This window comes from Bos indicus x Bos taurus, chromosome 22, assembly GCF_003369695.1.
Source record: "Bos indicus x Bos taurus breed Angus x Brahman F1 hybrid chromosome 22, Bos_hybrid_MaternalHap_v2.0, whole genome shotgun sequence".
Lineage (NCBI taxonomy): Eukaryota > Metazoa > Chordata > Mammalia > Artiodactyla > Bovidae > Bos > Bos indicus x Bos taurus.
The window spans coordinates 7,176,256-7,198,507 of NC_040097.1; the positions used below are offsets into that span (position 1 = coordinate 7,176,256).

Here is a 22,252-nt window from a genome sequence, read left to right on the forward strand (position 1 = left end):
GAATTCTCCGCTAGGATTTTATTATGCTTTAGAATTGAAGACCTTGCTGTTGAATAGTCCAGAATGTGTTGCTCTTGAGTAATCCAGTAGTTTGTCTGTTGAATATTTCAGTACTTCTTTCTCTTACTTTTTTGGCTGTTTTCTTTTTTTTTCCTAGAAACTTTAGGATTGTATCTGTGTGGTGTTCTGAAGTTTTACCCTTAAAGTGCCTGTGTGTGTGTGTGTGTGTATGTGCGCACGCACGCACATGTGTGGACGCTTTCCATGTTTGTTTGGTGGGCCTTTTACATCTGGAAACTTGTCCTTTGGTTTGAGGTTTCTTTGTGCATTATTTCTTTGATTTCTTTTTTTTCTTGTCTGCTGTCCTGAAGTTCCTGCTCCGCGGATGTTGAGCGTCCTGGATTATACCCCCCTCTTCCTCTCCCCGTTCTTCCTTTCTATGCTCTCCTATTCTGCAGCTCTTTTTTTTTCTTAATATATATATTTCACTGAAGTATCGTTGACTTACATTGTTTCCAGTGTGCAGCAAAGTGGTTCAGTTATACATGTACACATATTATTTTTGAAATTATTTTCCATTATAGGTTGTAACAAGATATCAACTATGGTTCCCTGTGCTCTGTGTAAACTTTCATTGCTTGTTACGTATCTTTTTTTTTTTATTAGAAATCTAGCATTCTATTCATACTAAGTCAAACAAGTGTAATCAGAAGGTTATAGATTTCTAATTAGGCAAAAATTCATAAGTTTTCTAATATATATTATACATATTTATATATATGTATACAAAAGTTTTTCTACTGTGCTTGACAAAGGCTTGAGGAAGAACTTGAAAAAAGGAGATGGAGACATTGGAGAATAAATGAAATGGGAGTACTAAATATGAAATAGAAAAAGTGAAACTAGATCTTTAAAAGTAAAAGATCATCATATAGTCCAGTTGTTTTTAAACATGACTGCTCATTAGAAACATCTCTGGAGAAAAAGAGCAATACCTGGGCATTTGTATTTTTCAAAAAATTTCAAGGTAATTCTGATATGCACCTGGATTTTGAAAAGTGACTACAGTTTTTTCTATTAAGTTGTAGTTTTGGTGATACAGAGTTCTGTTATTTTTCTGTTGACCAATCATGATGCACTGGTATTAAGTGAGTAATAGTTACATAATTACAATAGTGAAAGATGTTTGTCAGTTTTCACAATCAATAGCCAGACAAAAAATAAAAGTTCAAAAAAAAACAAAAAATAAAAGTTCATTACAGTTGCAAGCCATAATGGAAACATAATTAAACAATATAAAATAATTATATACAATTGGAGGGTCGAGCAGAGTGTGGTAAGTGAAAGTGCATACGTGCTCATTTCCACTCATCCAGTCAATGTCTTGGTTGGTGCATTTAATACATTTACATTTAAGGTAATTACCAACGTATAAGATCTTATTACCATTTCTTAATTGTTTTGGGTTTACTTTCTGTGGGTCTTTTCCTTCTCTTGTATTTCCTGCCTAGAGAAGTTCCTCTAGCATTTGTTGTAAAGCTGGATTGGTGGTGCTGAACTCTCTTCTCTTTGGCTTGTCTGGAAAGCTTTTGATTTCTCTGTCCACTCTGAGGGAGAGTCTTGCTGGGTAGAGTATTCTTGGTTGTAGAGTCCTCCCTTTCATCATTTTAAACATATGGTGCCATTCCCTTCTGGCTTGTAGAGTTTCTGGCTTGTAGCCCGATGGGAATTCCTTTATATGTTATTTTTCCCTTGTTGCTTTTAATATTTTATCTGTCTTTAATCTTTGTCCGTTTCATTACTGTGTATCTCAGTGTGTTCCTCCTTGGGTTTATCCTGTCTGGGACTCTCTGCTCAAGTCCTTTCTCTCTTTCTCTTCTCCTCCTGGGACCCCTCTAATACTAATGTTGGTGCATTTACTGTTGTTCTAGAGGTCTCTGAGGCTGTTTTCATTTCTTTTCTTTCTTTTCTCCGTATTCTCTTCTGTGGCAGTGATTTCCACCATTCTGGCCTTCAGGCCATTTATCTGTTCTTCTGCCTCAACTGTTCTGCTATTGATTCCTTCTAGTGTGTTTATTATTCATCTCTGTTTGTTCTTTAGTTCTTGTATGTCTTTGGTAAACATTTCTTGAATCTTCTTCATTGTTTTTCCTAGGTCCTGGATCATCTTCACTATCATTACTCTGAATTCTTTTTCTGAAAGGTTTCCTATCTCTACTTCATTTAGTTGTTTTTCTGGGGTTTTATATTGTCCCTTCCTCTGGGACATAACTTTGCTTTTCATCCTGATTAACTTTCTGTAATACGTTTTTTCTTTCAGCCGCTGTAGCAAGAAGCCACTTCTAGCTTCTTCTTTCTGCCCCCTGATGGAAGAAGCTAAGAGGCTTGTGTAAGATTCCAGATGGGAGGGACTGGTGGTGGGAAAAACTGGGTCTTGCTCTGGAGGGCAGGGCCTTGCGCAGTAAAGCTTTAATCCAGTTACCTGCTGAGGGGTGGGCTTGCACGCCCTCCCTGGTAGTTGTTTGGCCTGAGGTGACCCAGCCCCGGGGTCTGCAGGCTCTGTGGCAGGGTTACTGGTGACCTCCAAGAGCGCTTACACCAAGGGGGCCTTCCGGGCCTGCTGCTGCTGTGCCCCGTCCCTGTGGGGAGCCCCTGCGGACCCGCCTCCGCAGGAGACCCTCCAACACTAGCAGGTGGTTTTCGTTCAGACTCCTGTGGGGTCTGCGCTTCTCTCCTCTGAGTTTTGGTGCACACACGGTTTTGTCTGTGCCCTCCACGACTGGCGTCTACATCCCCCAGGCCTGTGGAAGTCCTGTGATCAAATCCTGCTGGCCTCAGGGTCACATTCCCTGGGGACTCCTGGTCCCTCCATTGGTTCCCCAGGCCGGGAAGCCTGACATGGGGTTCTGAACCTTCACAGCAGTGGGGAAACTTCTTTGGTATCGTTCTCCAGTTTGTAGGTCACCCACCCAGCGGGTATGGGATTTGATTTTATCGTGATTGTGCTCCTCCTGCTGTCTTGCTGTGGTTTTTCCTTTGTCTTTGGCCATGGAGTATCATTTTTGGTAGGTTCCAGCGATGGTGGAGCCTGGTGGGCTGCCGGCTATGGGGTCACACAGAGTCGGACACGACTGAAGCGACTTAGCAGCAGTAGCAGCATCAGCGTCCTCCTGTTGATGGTCGTTCAACAGATTGTTGTGATTTTGGTGTTCTCGCAGGATGAGATGAACACATGTCCTTCTACTCTACCTTCTTGAACCGGAGGCCCCTTTATTTTCTTATAGTTCAGATCACCATCTGAAATCATTGAATCACTTCCATGTGTATTGTCTTTCCCATTGCCATGTAAGCTCTGTGATCCGGGGACTTTGTACCTCTAGTACCTAACAAGGCCTGGCTGAGGTAGCACTCCTAACTTGGCCAGCATTACTCAGTTCAGTTCAGTTCGGTCTCAGTCATGTCCGACTCTTTGCAACCCCATGAATCGCAGCATGCCAGGCCTCCCTGTCCATCACCAACTTCCGGAGTTCACTCAAATTCACATCCATCGAGTTAGTGATGCCATCCAGCCATCTCATCCTCTGTCGTCCCCTTCTCCTGCCCCCAATCCCTCCCAGCATCAGAGTCTTTTCCAATGAGTCAACTCTGCATGAGGTGGCCAAAGTATTGGAGTTTCAACTTCAGCATCAGTCCTTCCAGAGAACACCCAGGACTGATCTCCTTCAGAATGGACTGGTTGGATCTCCTGGCAGTCCAAGGGACTCTCAAGAATAATGAGCAAAGTTGGGGCTAATTACATCTGGTGATGTCCATGTGTAGAGTCTTCTCTTGTGTTTTTGGAAAAGGGTGTTTGCTATGACCAGTGTGTTTTCTAGGCAAAACTCTGTTAACCTTTGCCCTTCTTCATTTTATACTCCAACTGTCTGAGGCCATGGTTTATTATTATCTGTCTTAATAATATTATAATAAACCCAGTGGGCTTCCCAGGTGCAGTGCAGGAGACACAGGAGATACAGGTTCAACCCCTGGATTGAGAAAATCCCATGGAGAAGGACATGGCAACCCACTCCAGTATTCTTGCTTGAAGAGCCCATGGGCAGAGGAGCCTGGCAGGCTACACTCCATGGGGTCGCAAAGAGTCAGACGTGATTAATACACACACCACCTTAACAACAGCCTCAATCTCCATTGTTAGTGCATGCAAATCTTGATTTTCACTGTGTTGTTTTTGTTGATAATTATTTCCTGAACCATGCTCAGTTGCTTGCTGAAGTTACCCAGTTTCTCTCTCAAAGATCCAACTGTTCATTTTTGTTGAACTCAGATTAAAAAGTTGCATGCATTTTGAGTACTCTTTCCCAACCCTGATTTTACCCTATTTTTTATTTTGCAGAATGTCTGTCTTCCCCCCAAGAACATTATAGGTGGCATTCTAACAAAATACCAAAATGTTAAAGTTTATTTTAAGCAATTTCCTGGAAATGTGTTTCTTAGTATTTTTGGCTAACACGTCTTGGTTACTGTGTATCAAGTGTTCTGAAAGTTACTCAGTGGGTAGCTCTTTCCGTCCTCACAGCAGTGCTATTTCATGAGTCTGGTGGTATCCTTATTTTGTGGATAAGGGGACTGAAGAACAGAGAGGAGAAGGAACGTGCCCAAGTTCACACAGCACAGTGAGTCTGGTCCCATAGGCCGTGCTCCTGACTGCTGTGCTGCATTCCCTCTGCACCCTGCTGACTCTAAATTAGATTCTAGCATGATTGTCTTCTCTAAGTCACAGTGGTGTCAGAGCAGATTAGAACCTTATCAGCGTTAAATTAAGCCATAAGAGTTGCAGTGAACACATAAGAAGAGCATAACAGCTTTCTGTTAAAGCTGGGGAAGTGATGCCAAGTTGAACTACATTGTTGCAGTAGGTTTTGGGGAAGTGTTCATATTATTTCCTTCAGTTATTTATGGTTTTGAACTTCTTCTTAGGCATGTCACCCCTGAAAAATTTTATGTGGAAGCTTGTGATGACGGAGCAGATGATGTACTTATCATCGACCGCGTGTCCACAGAAGTTACGCTCTCAGGTATTTCATGGCCAGGGTTATAAGTGTCCTGAAAGAGTTTACACCTCAGCTACAGTAGCAGTTAAACTGGCGAGATCTGTGTCGGTGTGTGGATCTGAGTGCCTTCTTAGAAAAAATTTAATTCTTACTACCTCAGTTGATTTTTGTGCCTTGATTTTATGCTTTTTCTTGAAATTTTTAGCATTTTACTGTTCATAAGGGTTTAAAAACTTAATTATTTCTTTATTTGTTTTCTCAATGGTACCGATAACAGGATTGATTTTGTTGATATGTTAATGTTCCTCTCTAACTCTAACTCTAACTCTAACTAACTATAACTATAGAGTGTGAGAAAGTTGTTGTAGCATAAAATGTGTGGAATTTTAACAACCGCTTTGTTTTTGAAAATATTCATGATTACGAGGATAATTTAATTTATATAAATTATAATTTATATAATTATATAAATTATATAATAAATTTCATTTATTAATTTAATAAATGAAAAATTATATATATATCACTAAAACTTATGTTTTAGGCAGAATGGTTTATCTAATCTATCTGTATTTTGGTTTTGCTTCTCTTGGGTGTGAAAAACAACTTGTTGTTCAATTGTGTGGAACACTGATTTCTGACTAATGTGAAATAATTTCAGTGACAAATCAGTGTGCCATGTGAGAATCACATTTGAATGTCATATGTCACTTCGGTAAATAGTAACTATCCTTTGAATGGATAAAGTGAGACATGAACATATTTTGCATAGGGCACTAAAGTGTAAGACAGGACTCTAAGTCTGTGTTCTTGGGTATCTGCTTGTTCTCCTTAAGGACTGTGTATAACTTTCCGTTTGACCAGTGGAGTGATGGGTGTTTTAGTTTGGTGATGTGGCGTTTCCTATGACTTGCTTGGTGGCTGCTCTCTCAGAATGGCTGACTGGTTTTATCACACTGTTAGTTTACTTCTAAACTTTAGTCCCCAAACTTTATACCACATTGATACAACCTAGTGTCTTATAAAAGCTTTAGTGTAGATGTATTTTCAGTTACTCTTCTGACCTGTCAGTGACATTTTATTTGAAGTAGCGATTGCTGACCCATTTGAGTGGACCAAGCTAAAGGTCTTGAATAGTGTGGATGTAAGAATGTTAGTGGTCATCGGAAGACACATGAAGAGATGCTTTGACCTTAAGCCAGTGGTGATGAGAGCCTGTCGATCCCAGTTTCTCTGCCAGTTTCCTTTTACCACCGGGAATGCAGACCATTGCCACAGAAAGAGGAGTTTTTTTTTTTCTTCCATGAAAAATTATCATAGTCCTAGAAATTATCACCCTGGTGGCTCAGATGGTAAAGCATCTGCCTGCCATGCAGGAGACCTGGGTTCAATCCTTAGGTCAGGAAGATTCCCCTGGAGAAGGGAATGACTACCCACTCTAGTATTCTTGCTTGGAGAATTCCACGGACAGAGGAGCGTGGGCTGAAGTCCGTGGGGCCGCAGAGAGTCGGACATGACTGAGTGACTGACACTCTTCCTTCCCTTGCTGTTACACTCTAGTTATTATAACTTACAGTTCTATCAGTAGTACATTTAAGTTTATCAGATATCTCAATATGTTCAGAGTTTTCTCTGAGCTTTTTACTGCACTGGTATTCCCATTTTTCATGGTAGTTAGCTATGGCATAGCATTACTAAGTAAATTGAATTATTGAGAGAAAAGTAAATTTTAGAATTACAGGACTGTCGTAAAGAAACGAGACAGCAGTGTTTCACAATGGACGATAATTAAAATGTGACTGAAAGAAACACTTTATAGCTGTGTAAATTTGGAAAACTTTGAATTCAACCATGGAGCAGCTTTCTTTTACCGTAGGCCTTCTCAGAGCCTTTAATCTCCCACTGTACATTGTTACTCAGAGGAAGCAGAGTTTCTATGGATGTACCAAAACACTCTTCTTTGACTAGGAGACCCTACTTTCCCTCTTTTTTTCCATTATTCCCTAAACTGCAGTTCTACAAAGTATGTTTTGTGTAGCACATTGGCTTAAAGTTTAACAGTTGTGAAATGAACCTTGAATCTAAGGCTCTCTTCACTCATGAAGGCATTGCTGATAAATCACGGCCTCCCTGGGTGCTTGTGTCAGCTCTTAGGCACCAAGAGGAGGCTTGTCTTGCCTCCTTCCTCTCTTGGGTCTTTGCCCCCACTTCCCACATTCTTAGGATCACCAGAGTCCTGTTTTATATTCCGTTTGTTGCATGTTGAAATTAAAATCTCATCTCAATCTCCATTTACTTTCTAATTCTCTTAAAGGGACAGATTGGGTTTCTGACAAGAGGCTGAATAAATGATTTGAAAATTGCCGTTGGAACTAATCCATAATTTACATAGTGAGGTTATTGAAGCATGTTACTTTTGGCACCATATTCTAGACCAGGCAGAGACCTTTGTGATGTAACATGGACATCTTTATTTTATATTTTGCCAAAATGGAGGTCTAGCACTAATGAAGGAATATCGCTTTCTTAGAACAAAGCACGCATACTGATTTAGTTGAAGTAACCATTGAAATGAAACTAAATTTCTTTTTCTGTTGCTGAGCTTTTTCTCAGTGAGTTTTCTTTTTTCCTTTACTTTTTTCTTTAAAGTCAAGAAAGATATTCCTCCTTCAGCGGTTACGAGACCAATATTTGGTATACTGGGCACAATCCATCTGGTGGCAGGTAAGAAAAATGAGTTAAAGTGGGGAAAAACAGTAATTAAATCGACCCTACTAGAGTATAAAGATGGAGACACACTTTATATCTTACTTGAAGCAATGAATCTGTAGTTTAGGTATTTGTCCTTAATTTCTAAAAGTAATCTACCCCTAGTAGCAAGTGGTTAAATTTATAAGCCTGAGGTTCTTTTTTTTTTAAACTTTTGATTCTGGTTTTATTCAACTGGAGTTGAAATCTCTAGTCTGCTAGAGATTTTTCATAAATTCTAAGAGTATTTACACAAAAATTTTAATGCATTGATGAACCAGAGTATTCTCTACCTTCAGCTTCTTACTGGGGTTGATTATGACATAGAGCATGTTAGAGAATGTTACCTGGTTCTAGTTATTAGAAGAGTGATTTTTCGAATTTAAATTTTATTTCATACTTTTAAAAAGTTCCTATTGTTTCAGGCATATAGTTATATGCTGAATATAACTGAATGCTGTTATATCTATAAAATGCTGAATGCTGTTGTAAAAGGTGCAGGTCCCTTTTGTCCTGCAGTTTACAGTCAAATGAGGGAGGCATTTAAATGGTAAGTTACTACAGTACAGTGTGACAAGTTCTAGGAGAGAGGTGTACCTAGGAAAACTTCCAGAGAGGGCACTTGTTAGAGCCCCAAACAGATCTGAAGAATAAATCTAGTGGTAAATGCTTTCCCTGGCTTATTTGTGGGAGGAAGGGGAGGTGGCCAAGATCAGGGCTGGTGTGTTATACATGGTGCTATGATGGCTTCTTGCTTCCTGACCACTCATCTTTGGAGTGTAACCAGTGTAACCAGTAACCAGTTAGTTATGCTGCCCAGCACATCTCTCTGCCATTCAGAGTAATGGGATGACGTGGGGGGTATAGACGGGACATTGTCCTGCACTGGCCAAATCTCATGACCTGTGATGCCTCAAGCTACACGTTGGGAAATGCATTAGCAGAGGCATGTATGCTTAGGGCGGAGAGAGAGAGAGAGGTGTTTTCTGTCTCTTATTTTCCATCTGCAAGGATCACTACTCTGGTTACCAAAAGCTTTTGCTTTTACCTTTTTGAGAAAAAATTTGACCGTTCAAAAAAATATTTTTAAATAATATGCTCGTCTCTCTATTCATAAATTATAAGATTGCCTTAAAAATGCGCTCGTCCTTTATTTAGCACAACTCCTGCCTCTGGAGTTTAAAGGACGCTGCTTCTGGCTTTCTAGTTGCCTTGTTTCTGTTTACCTAGGTTTGGCTTTGCTTTTTGCAGGTAATTACCTAATTGTCATTACCAAAAAGAAAAAAATAGGTGAATTTTTCAATCATGTAATCTGGAAAGCAACAGATTTTGATGTCCTTTCTTATAAGAAGACGATGTTGCACTTAACTGATATTCAGGTAAGGACTGGAAACAGTAATTGCAAAACCCAAAGAAGTCCCATGGCATGGGTGGGGAACGGAGGTGGAACACAGAACGTTTGGTGCAGTTTAAAAAAATACATTTATCTGGCTGTCTCAGTTGCAGTATGAGGGATCTCTCGTTGCAGTTTGCGTATTCTTAGTTGCGGCATGTGGGGTCCAGTTCCCTGACCAGGGAGAGGTGTATATATCCCTTCATATATTTTATTGCTCTTGGGTTGTTGCTCTTTTTTTTTTTTTAACTGACTCAATTCTTAAAATATGAAATTTCATAAAAGAGAAAAGGACAAACTGAAAATGCCCATGTACTCAACACATAGATTTCAGTTCATATTTAAGCGTTAGAAACTGGTTCCGGCTTAGCTGTGTGATAGTCCACCAGGGTACAGAAAGATGGCTCCTAAGGTACATGATGGGAGCAGCACAAGCACTGTTCAGGCTACTCTTGATGCAGTTTTGACAAGAAATAAAACATTTTAAATTCTTGATGTTTTAAATTATAGTATACTAAATAATATTAGTTTTACTATGTTTTCATTTTTCCATTTATAACTTACAGTAGGAGTGTACTTTAATGTTTTGAGTTTTTAAAAATCTGTCATGCAACAGTTGTAATTTTTCCTATTGATTATTAACATAGGTTAAGATTATTGAGAAGGATAACCTGGTCATTTGCATGGTCCAGCCCTATTGTGCAAAGCAAAGACTGCCAGTATTCTTATTCAAACAAAGCTATTTTTGCTTGAAGTATTTTTAAAAACTTAGTTGAATGGCATTAACTCTTCTATTTTTTGAAAATTACCTTAAATCAACATTATGTTTAGAGATTTATATCTATTGAGTATTTGTTTTCTAAATGTACATTATAGTATGTACATTAGTATATACGTACTATATTAGTATGTACTATAGTATAGTAGCTTTAAAAATTTTTTACATTGTATTTTTATTCCCAGAATTATAAAAAGTTTGTTTTTGAAAAAAAGCTAACTATTCTGAAACATGTATCTTACCTGTAATAGACATTTAAAAAAATTAGTCCTAACGCTATTGTCTTATTGACTTAAGTAAAGCTGTAGAATGGCCTTCCCTGTTGGCTCACTGGTAAAGAATCCGCCTGCCAACACGGGAGACATGGGTTTGATCCCTTGGTCAGGAAGATGCCCTGGAGAAGGAAATGGCAGCCCACTCCAGTATTCTTGTCTGGGAAACTCCATGGATAGAGGAGCCTGGCAGGCTATAGACCATAGGGTTGCAAAAGAGTCGAACACAACAGCGACTTAAAACGACAAAACTATAGAATATGGCTTTTATACTTTAAACTTAAAATTTATTTTTTCTACTACTTATATCAATCAGTGTATTAATATATTCATCCTCTATGAGACATGATAATTTTAAGGCAATGAAAATGTTTATATTTAATAGCCCAGTAATAGTGAACAATTTCTTGATTGCTCTAATTTGTTGTCAGACTGTGTAACTAATTGCTTATTTGTATCTTCCGTTTTTCAAAACAATGTTGAGGCCAAAATAAAAATTTTGTAGTATGTAGATTTGTAATATGTAGATTCAATGTTAATCATTTGTTAAACATTATTACCAGACATTAAAAATTACTTTTTAAAACAAGGATAAAAACAAATGTCTCAGTATTCATTGTGAAAGCCAGCTAAAATGATCATCAGAAAATAAGTAGAAATATTACTTTTACTGAATCTTCCTTTCTTTCCTATTGAAGTATAGTTGATTTACAATATTAGTTTCGAGTGTACAACATGGTAGTTGAGTATTTTTATGCATTATAAAATGATCACCACAATAAATCTCCTGACCATCTGTCACCATACAAAGCATCATCGACGTTCTCTCTATACTGTACATTTTATCCCCATGACTTGCTTATTTTATAACTGGAAGTTTGTATCTCTTAGTCTCCCTTACCTACTTCACTCATCCTTCTTACCTACACTCCTCATTGGTAACCATCAGTTTGTTCTCTGGGAGTCTGTGTCATTTTTAATTTCTTTCATCCTTGTCTTATAGTTTTCCAGTGACAGATTTTCTTCCCATCTTGGTTAGATTTTTTTCCTGGGTATTTTATGCTTTTCTTGCAGATGTACATGGGATTTTCTCCTTAATTTCTGTTCCCAGTTAGTTCATTGTTACTGTATTGAAATGCAATGGACTTTAATATATTAATTTTATATCCTGACGTTTTACTAGTTATTTTGGTGGCCTCTTTCCTTTAGGGTTTTCTATGTGTAGTTTCATGTCATTTGCAAGCAGTAACAATTTTACTTCTTCCTTTTCAGTTTAAATTCCTTTGATTTCTTTTGTCTAGTTGCTATAGCTCAGTTCACTTCGGTCTCTCAGTCATGTTCAGCTCTTTGCAGCCCCATGGACTGCAGCATGCCAGGCTACCCTGTCCATCACCAACTTCTAGAGCTTACTCAAACTCATGTCCACCAGGTTGGCTGCTGCTGCTGCTAAGTCACTTCAATCGTGTCTGACTCTGTGTGATCCCAGAGATGGCAACCCACCAGGCTCCCCCATCCCTGGGATTCTCCTGGCAAGAACACTAGAGTGGGTTGCCATTTCCTTCTCCAGTGCATGAAAGTGAAAAGCGAAAGTGAAGCCGCTCAGTTGTGTCTGACTCTTAGCGACCCCATGGACTGTAGCCTACCAGGCTCCTCTGTCCATGGGATTTTCCAGGCAAGAGTACTGGAGTGGGTTGCCATTGCCTTCTCCAACCAAGTTGGCTAGGACATCTGATATGTTGAGTAAAAGTGGTAAGAATAGGCATCCTTGTCTTGTTCTTTATCTTAGAAGAAATGCTTTTAGATTTTCCCTGTTGAACTTGATACTGGCTATAGGTTTATCATATATGGTCTTTATTAATAAGGTACACTCCCTTTATGGGCTTCCCTGATAGCTCAGCTGGTAGAGAATCTCTCTGCAATCCAAGAGACCCTGATTTGATTCCTGGGTTGAGAAGATCCTCTGGAGAAGGGGTAGGCTACCCACTCCAGCATTCTTGCCTGGAGACTCCCACGGACAGAGGAGCCCGGCCAGCTACAGTCCCTGGGGTTGCAGAGAGTCGGACATGACTGAGTGACCAAGCACAGCACACATGCTTTGTTGAGAAGTTTTATCACAAATGGATAATAGATTTTGTAAAATGCTTTTTCTGCATCTGTTGATGATCATATGATTTTTATTCTTCAGTTAATGTAGTATATTGTTTGATTGGTGGGTACTGAACTGTCCTCCCATCCCTGGGCTCAGTACCATTTGATCATGGCATGTGATCTTTTTAATGTATTGTTGAATTTGGTTTGCTAGTATTTTGTTGAGGATTTTGCGTTGTGTTTATCAGTGATACTGGCCTATGATTGTGAGTTTGTGTGATAACTGTATCTGATGTGAGTATCAGGGTGATATGGGCCTTTTGGGATGAGTTTGAACGCATTCCTTCCTCTTCAGTTTTTTGAAATAGTTTCAGAGAGGCGTTAACTCTTTGGTTTAATTCACTGGTGAAGTTGTCTGATCCTGGACTTTGGTAGTTTTTTAATTACTGATTCAGTTTCGTTGCTGGTAATAAATCTGTTCATATTTTCTATTTCTCCCTGATTCAGTCTTGGGAGGTCGTTTCTAGAAGTTAATCTGTCTCCTCGGTTGTCTGTTGTGCTGGCGTACAGCTGTTTGTAATAAGCTCTTCTGTGCTTTGTGTTTCTTTGGTGTCTGTTGTAATTTGTCCTCTTTTGTTTCTGACTTTAGTTAGGTCCTCTCTGTTTTTCCCTTGATATATCAATTTTGTTTACCTTTTCAAAGGATCAGGTCTTGGTTTCATTGTTTTTCTCTGTTGCCAGCCAGCTGGTGGGCGCAGAAGCCCCCCCACTAATAGGTGCTAAGGAGGGTCCAGAATGGCGCTTGCTAGCACCTCTGTCCTTCTGGTGGAACAAGCTCCCTAAGGTGCTTGCTGCCAGCGTCTCCACCTGCAGTGGCAGTCCCAGCTGCCTTCTGCCTCTCCAGGAGGCTTGCCAAGATCACTAAGTGGGTCTGGCCCTGGCTCCTTTCAGGCCCCCTTGCTAGGCCTTGGAGCACGTGAGATCCTCCGCAGGCCTTTAGGAGGAGAGCCTCTGTTTCCTGCAGTGCTCCTGCTCTCCTGTACACAAGCCCTGCCTGCCTTCAAATCCAGACATTTCTGGGAGCTTGTCTTGCTGGTACAAGATCGTTGACCTCAAGAGCTGACGTAGGGCTCAGACCCCTCGCCCACTGGGAAAAGGGGCAAGGATTGTCACAACCTTGGCAGTTGTGATAATCCTCCCATTGGTGAATCACCTCCTTGAGGGTGTGGGTCTTGACTATACCAGGTCTTCACCTCTCTCACCCATCTCATGGTTCCTTCTGGATATCTTTAGCTGTGAAAGATCTGTCCCACCAGGCTTCAGCTTGCTTTCATAGACAGTTGCTGTGTGGATTGTGGTAATTTCAGTGCCTGTGGGAGGAGGTGAGCTCAGGGTCCTCCTCATTACCGGCTTGACCACTGCACTCTCTCCTGGACTTTTCCATTTTTGCTTTTTTTAAAAAGAATTCCATTTGACTTCCCAACTAGCCCAAACCAGTGCAGTTTCTTAGGAGTGAGGACGGTGTTATTCTCTTGTCACTCACTCTCTGTGTTACTGGGTTCTGTCAAATGAGGATAATTAGGGTAAGCTAGCAAGGAGCTTCTGGGAACACGACAGAGACGCTGTATAAAGTACGTGAGGCTCAGGGGGTCGTAACTTAAGGTGGTGGTGCTGGATTAAGCTACCTCTTCTGCCCTTTAGAGCAAAAACTGTGAAGGATGCTAATGGGAAGGAGGTCTGCCCACCAGCTTCTGTAATGCCCTGTGCTGTTGAGCATTGCCCGTGTGACAGGAACTGTCCCAGGTCCGAGGGAAGCAAGCATCCCCCTTGTCCAGTCTTTGTGCTGATGGCATTTAACAGGGCTTGACTTAAAGATTTTTACTTTGACTCTCTGATCATGCTGATTCCTTTTCAGGGATAAGATAGACTGACTGTGTTCTCTGCTTTGTTTGCAGTTACAAGATAATAAAACTTTCCTAGCAATGATGAACCATGTCTTGAGTATGGATGGGTTTTACTTTTCAACAACATATGATTTGACCCATACTTTGCAGCGGCTCTCCAACACTAGTCCAGAATTCCAGGAAATGAGTCTCTTGGAAAGGGTAAACTTAATCTTCTATTTTTTTTTTTAATTTTAATTTTTGGGAGCATGCCTCTATTTTATCCATAAAATATATATTGATTTTTCTCAGTCCTGGCTGTATCAGGATCACGTATGGAGCTTTGAAAACATACCATGTTTCAAGTAGACATCACACTTCAGATTCAAGATCCCAGGATCTGTATGTTTCACAGACACGATCGAGAACTGCATTTGTGCATTTTCAGAAATCTAGCTTGAACACATTGGTCATTTCCTAGCTCTCAGTGGTCTGTGGTATAACAGAACATTAGCAACACCATTGTGCTTGTAAACTTAATGTCCTAAGAGATGAACTTCTTTTTGTAGTGGTGTCATTTATAGCTTTTACAACAAGAAAAGTAACAGCTTGTTAACTTGGAAAATATGCTTTTGTTTAATGTGGGATTTTTTGTGATTCCCCCTCCCCCGCTTTTTTTTTTTTTATTAAGCATATCTTTAAAACTAGACCTCAGATGATTTAACATGAAATTTCTGCTGTTCAGGAACCTAGATAATTGCTGCCTTGGTTTTTTTTGTTGTTGTTAACAAAAATAGATAGGTTTAGGGGGCAGGTAGCATTTATAAAGTTGCAGTCAGTTATCTATTGGCTTAGACTATATGAAATTGCCACTAATTGACCATTTTTGATCCATAAAAGTGATAATTTTATATAGTTCACCCTAAATCAATATTTTAGTTGACTAACTTACTAAAGACTATAATAGTCTGCTCTGGTAAAATTATATGTAGGCTTAGGTGTACGGAGAAGGAGGCAACAAAGGATGAGATGGTTAGATAGCATTACTGACTCGGTGGACGTGAATTTGAGCAAATTCCAGGAGACAGTGGAGGCCAGAGGAGTCTGCAGGAGGACAGAGGGATACTGCAGTTCATGAGGTTGCAAAGAATTGGACATGACTGAGCCCACATTAATTTTAAAACTTCTCTCTCAGGCAGATCAGCGGTTTGTATGGAATGGTCATCTTCTCCGAGAACTTTCTGCTCAGCCAGAGGTAATGTACAGTACATAAAACCAGCTTATTCGTCACCATCCAAGTTGTAATTGAATACATGTTACATAATGGCTAGTTAATCACTAAGGATTTTGGTAAAGAAATCTGATTTAACTCTGTTTATAAACTTGTGGACTTTGATTAGATCTACCTCATTCTAGGTTGAAGAAGCCTAGTTATTTTACTTTGCTCTTCTATGGAAGCCTTAAATACAGGAAAAACATACCTGAGTAAAAATAACATTGGTTTCTATAAGGAAGAGAGAGAGAATACGTATTGGAAAATGAATAGTGTAGAAATCGGGCCATAGCTAATTCCCCAGGCAAGTGGAAAGCTCTGCATTTGTGTCTGTAAGGGATCCTGACTCCCTTCAGTCACCCAGGATAGACGTGCATAGATGGCACCTTCCTCTGTTCCTGGTTTATGCAAATGAGGTATAAATAAGGAGGCCTACTTCAGAAGCGTAATGTATGGAATCTAGGTAAATAGATTTGCCTGATGGCTTCATTTTTTGACATTTGCTTTGCTTTTTTGGGAAAAGTAGATTGAACTCCCTGGAGGAGTGCAGTTGTTGTAGGCCAAGACTGATAAAGAGAGATAAACATTCTGACCCTTGTGTAATCTTGTTAGTGTTCCAATATCTATGAATGTTCAAGCCCAAAGGATTCCAGCAAATACTTAAATGTTTTAAATTGAAAAGGCAATGTGACATTAGAAAAATTTCATTAAAATTAAGTTGCCCATAAGTTTGCTACTTTGTTGTATTTGTATATTACCTCCCCATCTTTAAATATTTTTTATATAGTGCTTCTTTTTATTATTATTAAAGTATATTTATTCCTAAACATTATCTTCATTTCAGGTCCATCGGTTTGCCCTTCCGGTATTACATGGCTGTATCCTTACATATTACTCTTTAGTTTTCTGGCAGGCTTTATTTAAATATTATTATAAGGCAGATTTAAAGACAGTCTCAACTGTTACATGAGGAGAGTATTTTAGAATTAGTAGGTACTGCTTTTGATAAAATCAAACCTATTAACAAAATCTGAGAATACTGGTTGTAAATGACCTTTTTTTTTTTAAATAGAATGAACTCTTTAGACTGAATCATGTTCTCGCTCTCCCAGAATTCCGGGGCTAGTGGGTTAAAAGAAGAAATATGTCCACTGTGTTTTGGCTTTTTAAGACTTTATCAATAAACAAGAATAATTTTAGCCTGACTTGTGAACATTTTTCTTAGTAATTAAGAAAGACTCAGGAACTAGGGTGACCAGCAACTTGGAGAGGAGAATTACAGTTGAAAATTATATTTGTCATTTGAAATAGCCCCAGAAAAAATGAAACATAGATGTTTTTACAAAGAATGATGCTTGCGGAGCAGGTACGGTACTAGTACAGAGTGAGTAATGGTTATCTAATTGTAAGTTCATTTTAAAAAAGTCTTTATCAGAGACATCATCATATTAATAAAAACGGAAGCAGACTGAGCTGGCCGGTAAAGGGCCGCCCAGTGTGCTGCTGAGCGCCCGAGATCGGGCTCTGCTAGAAACCGAGGGGTCTCTCTCGAGTGCTCCCAGAGAAGCTTGTGAGCCGACACAGCAGTCTGTGGTTTATCTGTTCATGGTGAATGTGATTTCCTTAAATTATCATGCTTACTATACTTGAAAGCAGAAAATAGCAATGCAGGAGAGATTTTCTACAGTTGTGAGGGAATAGAAAGCAGAAAATGTCAGGATAAAAGCCCTTGTTTTTTCTGGTTTTGTTTTGCCTTTTCCCTGAAGCTCTCTCAAGCTCTCCTGAGGGTAAACTGATAGCAATGTTCTGTGTAGGTAGCGCTTCAAGGATCTGGGCCACTTGTTTGTGTGTGTGTGTTTTAATTCCAAAATGAGATGTGAATGGGCAAATAATGGTAAATGGGGTTATAGAAACAGATTATCCATTTAGCTTTAAATCTGAAGCTTAACATTGGCCTTTTAAAAAGTGTTTAAATGTATGTAGTTATTTTTGGCTGTGGCAGGTCTTCGTTGCTGTGTGCAGGCTTTTCTCTAGTTGTAGCACGTGGGGGCTGCTCCTGGCTGCAGTGCGTGGGCTTCTCATTGCAGTGGCTTCTCTTTTCTGCAGAGCACGGCCTGTAGGGCGTGAGAGCTTCAGTAGTTGCGGCTCCTGGACTCTGGAGCACAGGCTCAGTAGTCGTGGCACACGGGCTTAGTTACTCTGCTGCATGTGGGATCTTCCCAGACCAGGAATCAAACCTGTGTCTCCTGCATTGGCAGGGGAGTTCTTTACCACTGAGCCACCAGGAAAGCCCTACATTGTTCTTTGTTTAGTGCTGACTTTTGACTAGAACTGTCATCAGGGATTCTGTGTACTTAGAGACCAGCAAGAACAGAGGGCCCGTGGCGGGAGCATGACTGGGGCAGAGAGTGGACAGGGCAGGCGGGAGCTGGGTTCCGAGATGCAGCTGGGCCCGCATCCTGCAGCCCTCAGCAGCGAGGCCTAACTGTCAGGAGGAGCGCTCAGGATCTGGGCAGAGAATCGGCATGGTCGGACAGGGCCACTTGGACACTGGTGCAGAGAATAAGCCCAAGGGGAGCAGGGGGGATGCAAGGCGGAGTTAGGAGCAGTTGTCGTAATCCGGATGGGAGGTGATGGTGATCAACAGTGCTCGGGCTCCAGATAAGTTTTGAAGATAGGGCTAAAAGGAGTTTGACAAATTATATTACATGGGGAAGGACAGAGGGTTTAGTATGCATCTTAAGGTTTTTGGCCAGAGTAAGTGGAAGGAAGCCATACACTGACGGGGAAGAGCTGAGGTGGGAGGGAGGCCAGAGCATTCAGGCCTTTCTTTGGACACGTTAAGCCTGAAGTATCTGTAGATATCAGAGTAGAGATGGCAAGAAAACATGGATTAATGAAAATGGAGTTTAGGCGGGAAGTCCACATTGGAGACATATATTTGAGGGTCCTCAGGGTACAGATGGCATTCAGAGCTACGGGATGAGAGCCTCAAAGGGAGAAAGGTACATAGCGAAGAAAAAGGTGTGGAGAAGAGAGAAGACTGTCTGAAGGGGATCCTAGATAGTCCATGCTAGAGTCCCAGAGAGGACGGAGGGCCTTTGAAGCGGGGCGTCGGAGTGAGTGAGTAGAAGGACTGGTCACACAGAGTGGCTCTAAGATTAAAGTTGGGGAAATGAAGACCACCCAGCAAAGGCCACTGAGGAAGAGGAGACCCAGCCAAGTGAGAGCTGTGTCCCAAAGCAAAGGCATACCAGGTGTCCACGCAGAGGGTCAGATCAACTGACGTGCTGCTGGTCGTTTAAAATGACCGTTAGAGAGGGAGGTTAGGCTCCTGCTCCCTCTCTGCCCTCCCCAGTGGGGGCTCTCGCCACATCCCGGGAAGCCAGGTTGTGGAGAAGGTGAGAGCACAGCCCCTGCCGGCACAGTGTCCTTGAGTGTGTGAGGGGCTGGGGCCCCGTGCACAGGTCACAGGCCTGGCAAGGACAGCTCGTCCGCTGGACTGTGCAGCTCAGCCGCCGTGGCAGAAAGGAAGCAGCTTTGTGGGCATGGAGGCCGGCGGTTGCATGGGCGTGGTGGGAGCATGTGGTGGCGGCTACTTTCATGGTGACATGGAAGCAGTGCCGTTAGCTGTGAGCAGTAGTCAGAAGCTGAGGACAACATGTGAAATGGGCATCCCACGTGGGAGCGTGTGGCCCTGGGAGTCACTAATTGATACAAGATTAGAAGTAAACACATTGACTTAAGCTGTGTTGTGATGATGGGCTTCTGCATGACTTTTCATTTTTCTCTTGTTCCTTCCAATGCTTTCTGGAAGGATATTCATCTTGTAATCAGAAGAAAATGATTCATCAAACAGTCAGACATATTCCATGCTTTACTCAGTTCTGTCAGGGCGGGCTCCTGTCTGATTCATCTTTGTGCCCTGCTCCAAAGAGGTAACTTGAGCAAATGAATGCATAAGTAGTGCTTTGAAGTCTTCTTTAGCACTGTGCTTTTAAAGGATTGTGAATTGGGAGCTCAAGGTGAGTCATTAAAGCTGATGATGCCAAGTGATGGAGAAGGATGAATCATTAGAAATTCATATGGCTAGTGTCATTCGGTACTGCTGTTTTGAAAATTATTTAGCATTTCCTTGTGAATTTACTAGGCCTTCCCCTCTGTATACCCAACATGTTTATACCAGGAGGTTTTCCAAGAATGTCCACAGCACCAATGTTAGAACCGACTCTGAACACTGCAAGTTCCATCAGCACAATTAGGGCTTTTGTGATACGGTCCTTTCAGATTTCATACGACACCAAAAAGGACCGAACTGCTGCTTCATGCAGTAATGATGACTGTTAGGTACTTACTGGGGGAATAAACAAGGACTTGGAGTTATATTAAGAGTGTTGTGCCATTCTTATAAACAAGCTGTGTGTTTTTAAGTCATGGCTGCATATGAAAAAGTGAAAATCAGTCGTGTCTGACTCTTTGGGACCCCATGGACTATACACAGCCCATGGAATTCTCCAGGCCAGAATACTGGAGTGGGTAGCCTTTCCCTTCTCTAGGGCATCTTCCCAACCCAGGGATTGAACCCAGGTCTCCTACATTGTGGGTGGATTCTTTACCAGCTGAGCCACAGGGGAGGCCCAAGAACACTGGAGTTGGTAGCCTGTTCCTTCTCCAGCAGAGCATCCTGACCTAGGAGTTGAACCAGGGTCTCCTGCATTGCAGGCAGATTCTTTACCAAATGAGCTATCAGGGATTACACTTAAAAGGCAGAAGACTGGTCTACACAAGCCTTGTGGGCAAGTAGACAGTTGGATGGGATCAAGGAGCAGATGGTTAGATTCAGGGTTTTGATACTGTTTGGAAGTTGAAAGTAGGTTATAGATATTTTATTATAATACTGACTCGATGAACGTGAGTCTGAGTGAACTCCAGGAGTTGGTGATGGACAGGGAGGCCTGGCGTGCTGCGATTCATGGGGTCGTGAAGAGTTGGACACAACTGAGCAACTGAACTGAATGCTTTATAATGGATGAATCAAACTATATTAAGAAAAATGTTATATATATATATATATATATAAAATAACCATGGCCAAACACATGAGGAAGGAGGAGATAATTTTTAATTATCTGCTTCTGAATAGTCTTTAATTTACAATTTGACCTGTAAATCTTCATATGCTTACCAACTGTTATTTGTAATTATGTATATAGTATATATAATACAAATTTCAGTAGCGTAGTCTTTTTTCCATTTCTTATTTGAAGGTTAATCTACTTTTAAATGTGTATGTTTTTGACTCAAAGATGATTTTTTTGTGATGTGGTTAGTATACTTCCACAAAGTGGTTGAGACTGTCAGGGAAAGGAGATCATATTATGTAAATAGAGACACTCTAATGAACCACTTAAACACACTGACTATATGTCATCATAGGCTTATTGACTTGACAGAACTTCACAATCAGAAGTAAAGGCTTGTGAATGAATATTCATGAAGAAACAAAGATCTGCATATTCTCTGTGCTTTTTTTTTTCCCTTTTAGAGACAGAGTCATTCTAACTAGGGTAGAGAGATTCAAATTTCATCTGAAAATAATACATATGATTTCTCCACATGTTGTATTTTTCTTAATGTAGTTGAGTTATTACCATGCACTCATGTTCTATTAATGGAAAATACTTTGATTGGATTCTCATCTCGAGGAGGAGTTGTTTCAGAGCTGGTGTGCGCTATTATGTGAGAGGTGAGATGAATTTTGTCAGCGCGATTTGGTACTGGGTTATATCTGTCTCTAATTAGTGTTTGGCTCATGGTGACATGAATGTAACCTTTTGTATTTTATTTGTTTTCATTATCATTTGATAGCCTCACTAAATGTTTATCTCCTGCTTCATTATAATAATTAGGTAGGTCTTCTGTGCTTTACTCCAGCTACTGTAGTGGCAGTCATTGCATTGTTCATGAGACACTGTAGACTGCTTAATACTTTAAGATGAACCGATCATGTTATTTGCTGAATGTCTGAAAGCATAGCTGAAATCACTGTAGTTTTCAGTAACCTAAACCCATATCAGAAAGTATTTTTCTTTTATTGCTCTTGGTTTCTTTGCATGTATAAAGCTAGACATTTGACTTTGTGCCTTCAGCCTTTAAAATTTACATTCGAGCATTTATTCTCTAGACTTTGTCCTAGCAACATGCTAATTTGCTTAAACCAGGGTATTAAAATCTGTATTAAAAGTTACTGTCATTATGAAGAGAAGTTTCCTTGAATCTATTTTTTTAAACCAAAATATATCAGAATAAAACTGTGGATTTACTCTATGGTAAATCATGAAAGTTTTGGGCTAGGAGGTTGTAAAAGTCATTTCATTAATCTTTAGCACAGCAGAGGAAGAAAGACATTTAGTGAGTTACCTGACCAAGGTTATAGAACCAGGATTAAAGTTAGCAATGCCTTTATGTCTGGATTGTCTTGGATGGAGTCATATTTTTTAATTAAAAGCTTTAAATTTGCAGTGCAGTCAAGAAATATAAAAAGATATGCAATTAAAAATATTTCTCCTTTCTGACTGTATCTGCAGCGTCTTACCCCTGACCAGCTGACCTGTTGTTGGTTTCTTATCTTCCAGATAATGTTTGTGTTACTGCAACTGTGTTCTCCTTTTGTAGGCAGTGGTTGTATACTGTGTACATTTTCTTGCACCTTGGGTTTTTTTAAACTAAATATATACTGAAAATCCCTTCTTAAAGATCCTCTCTC

At 40.4% G+C, this 22,252-nt stretch overlaps 1 protein-coding gene across 2 annotated transcripts in view; it reads left to right on the top strand.

Annotated features, from left to right (window-relative positions):
• SACM1L (SAC1 like phosphatidylinositide phosphatase) overlaps positions 1 to 22,252 on the top strand; it is a 53,227-nt gene that overhangs the window by 9,714 nt on the left and 21,261 nt on the right. Inside the window, exons 2-8 of one of the 2 annotated variants that reach the window (XM_027523424.1) lie at positions 4,978 to 5,075; positions 7,701 to 7,775; positions 9,051 to 9,178; positions 14,286 to 14,435; positions 15,409 to 15,468; positions 16,331 to 16,364; positions 21,131 to 21,232. In XM_027523424.1, coding sequence (XP_027379225.1) covers positions 4,978 to 5,075; positions 7,701 to 7,775; positions 9,051 to 9,178; positions 14,286 to 14,435; positions 15,409 to 15,468; positions 16,331 to 16,364; positions 21,131 to 21,232 — 647 coding nt within the window. Of the gene's footprint in view, positions 1 to 4,977; positions 5,076 to 7,700; positions 7,776 to 9,050; positions 9,179 to 14,285; positions 14,436 to 15,408; positions 15,469 to 16,330; positions 16,365 to 21,130; positions 21,233 to 22,252 lie in introns of those variants that run through there. The other variant, XM_027523425.1, reaches the window with a different exon arrangement.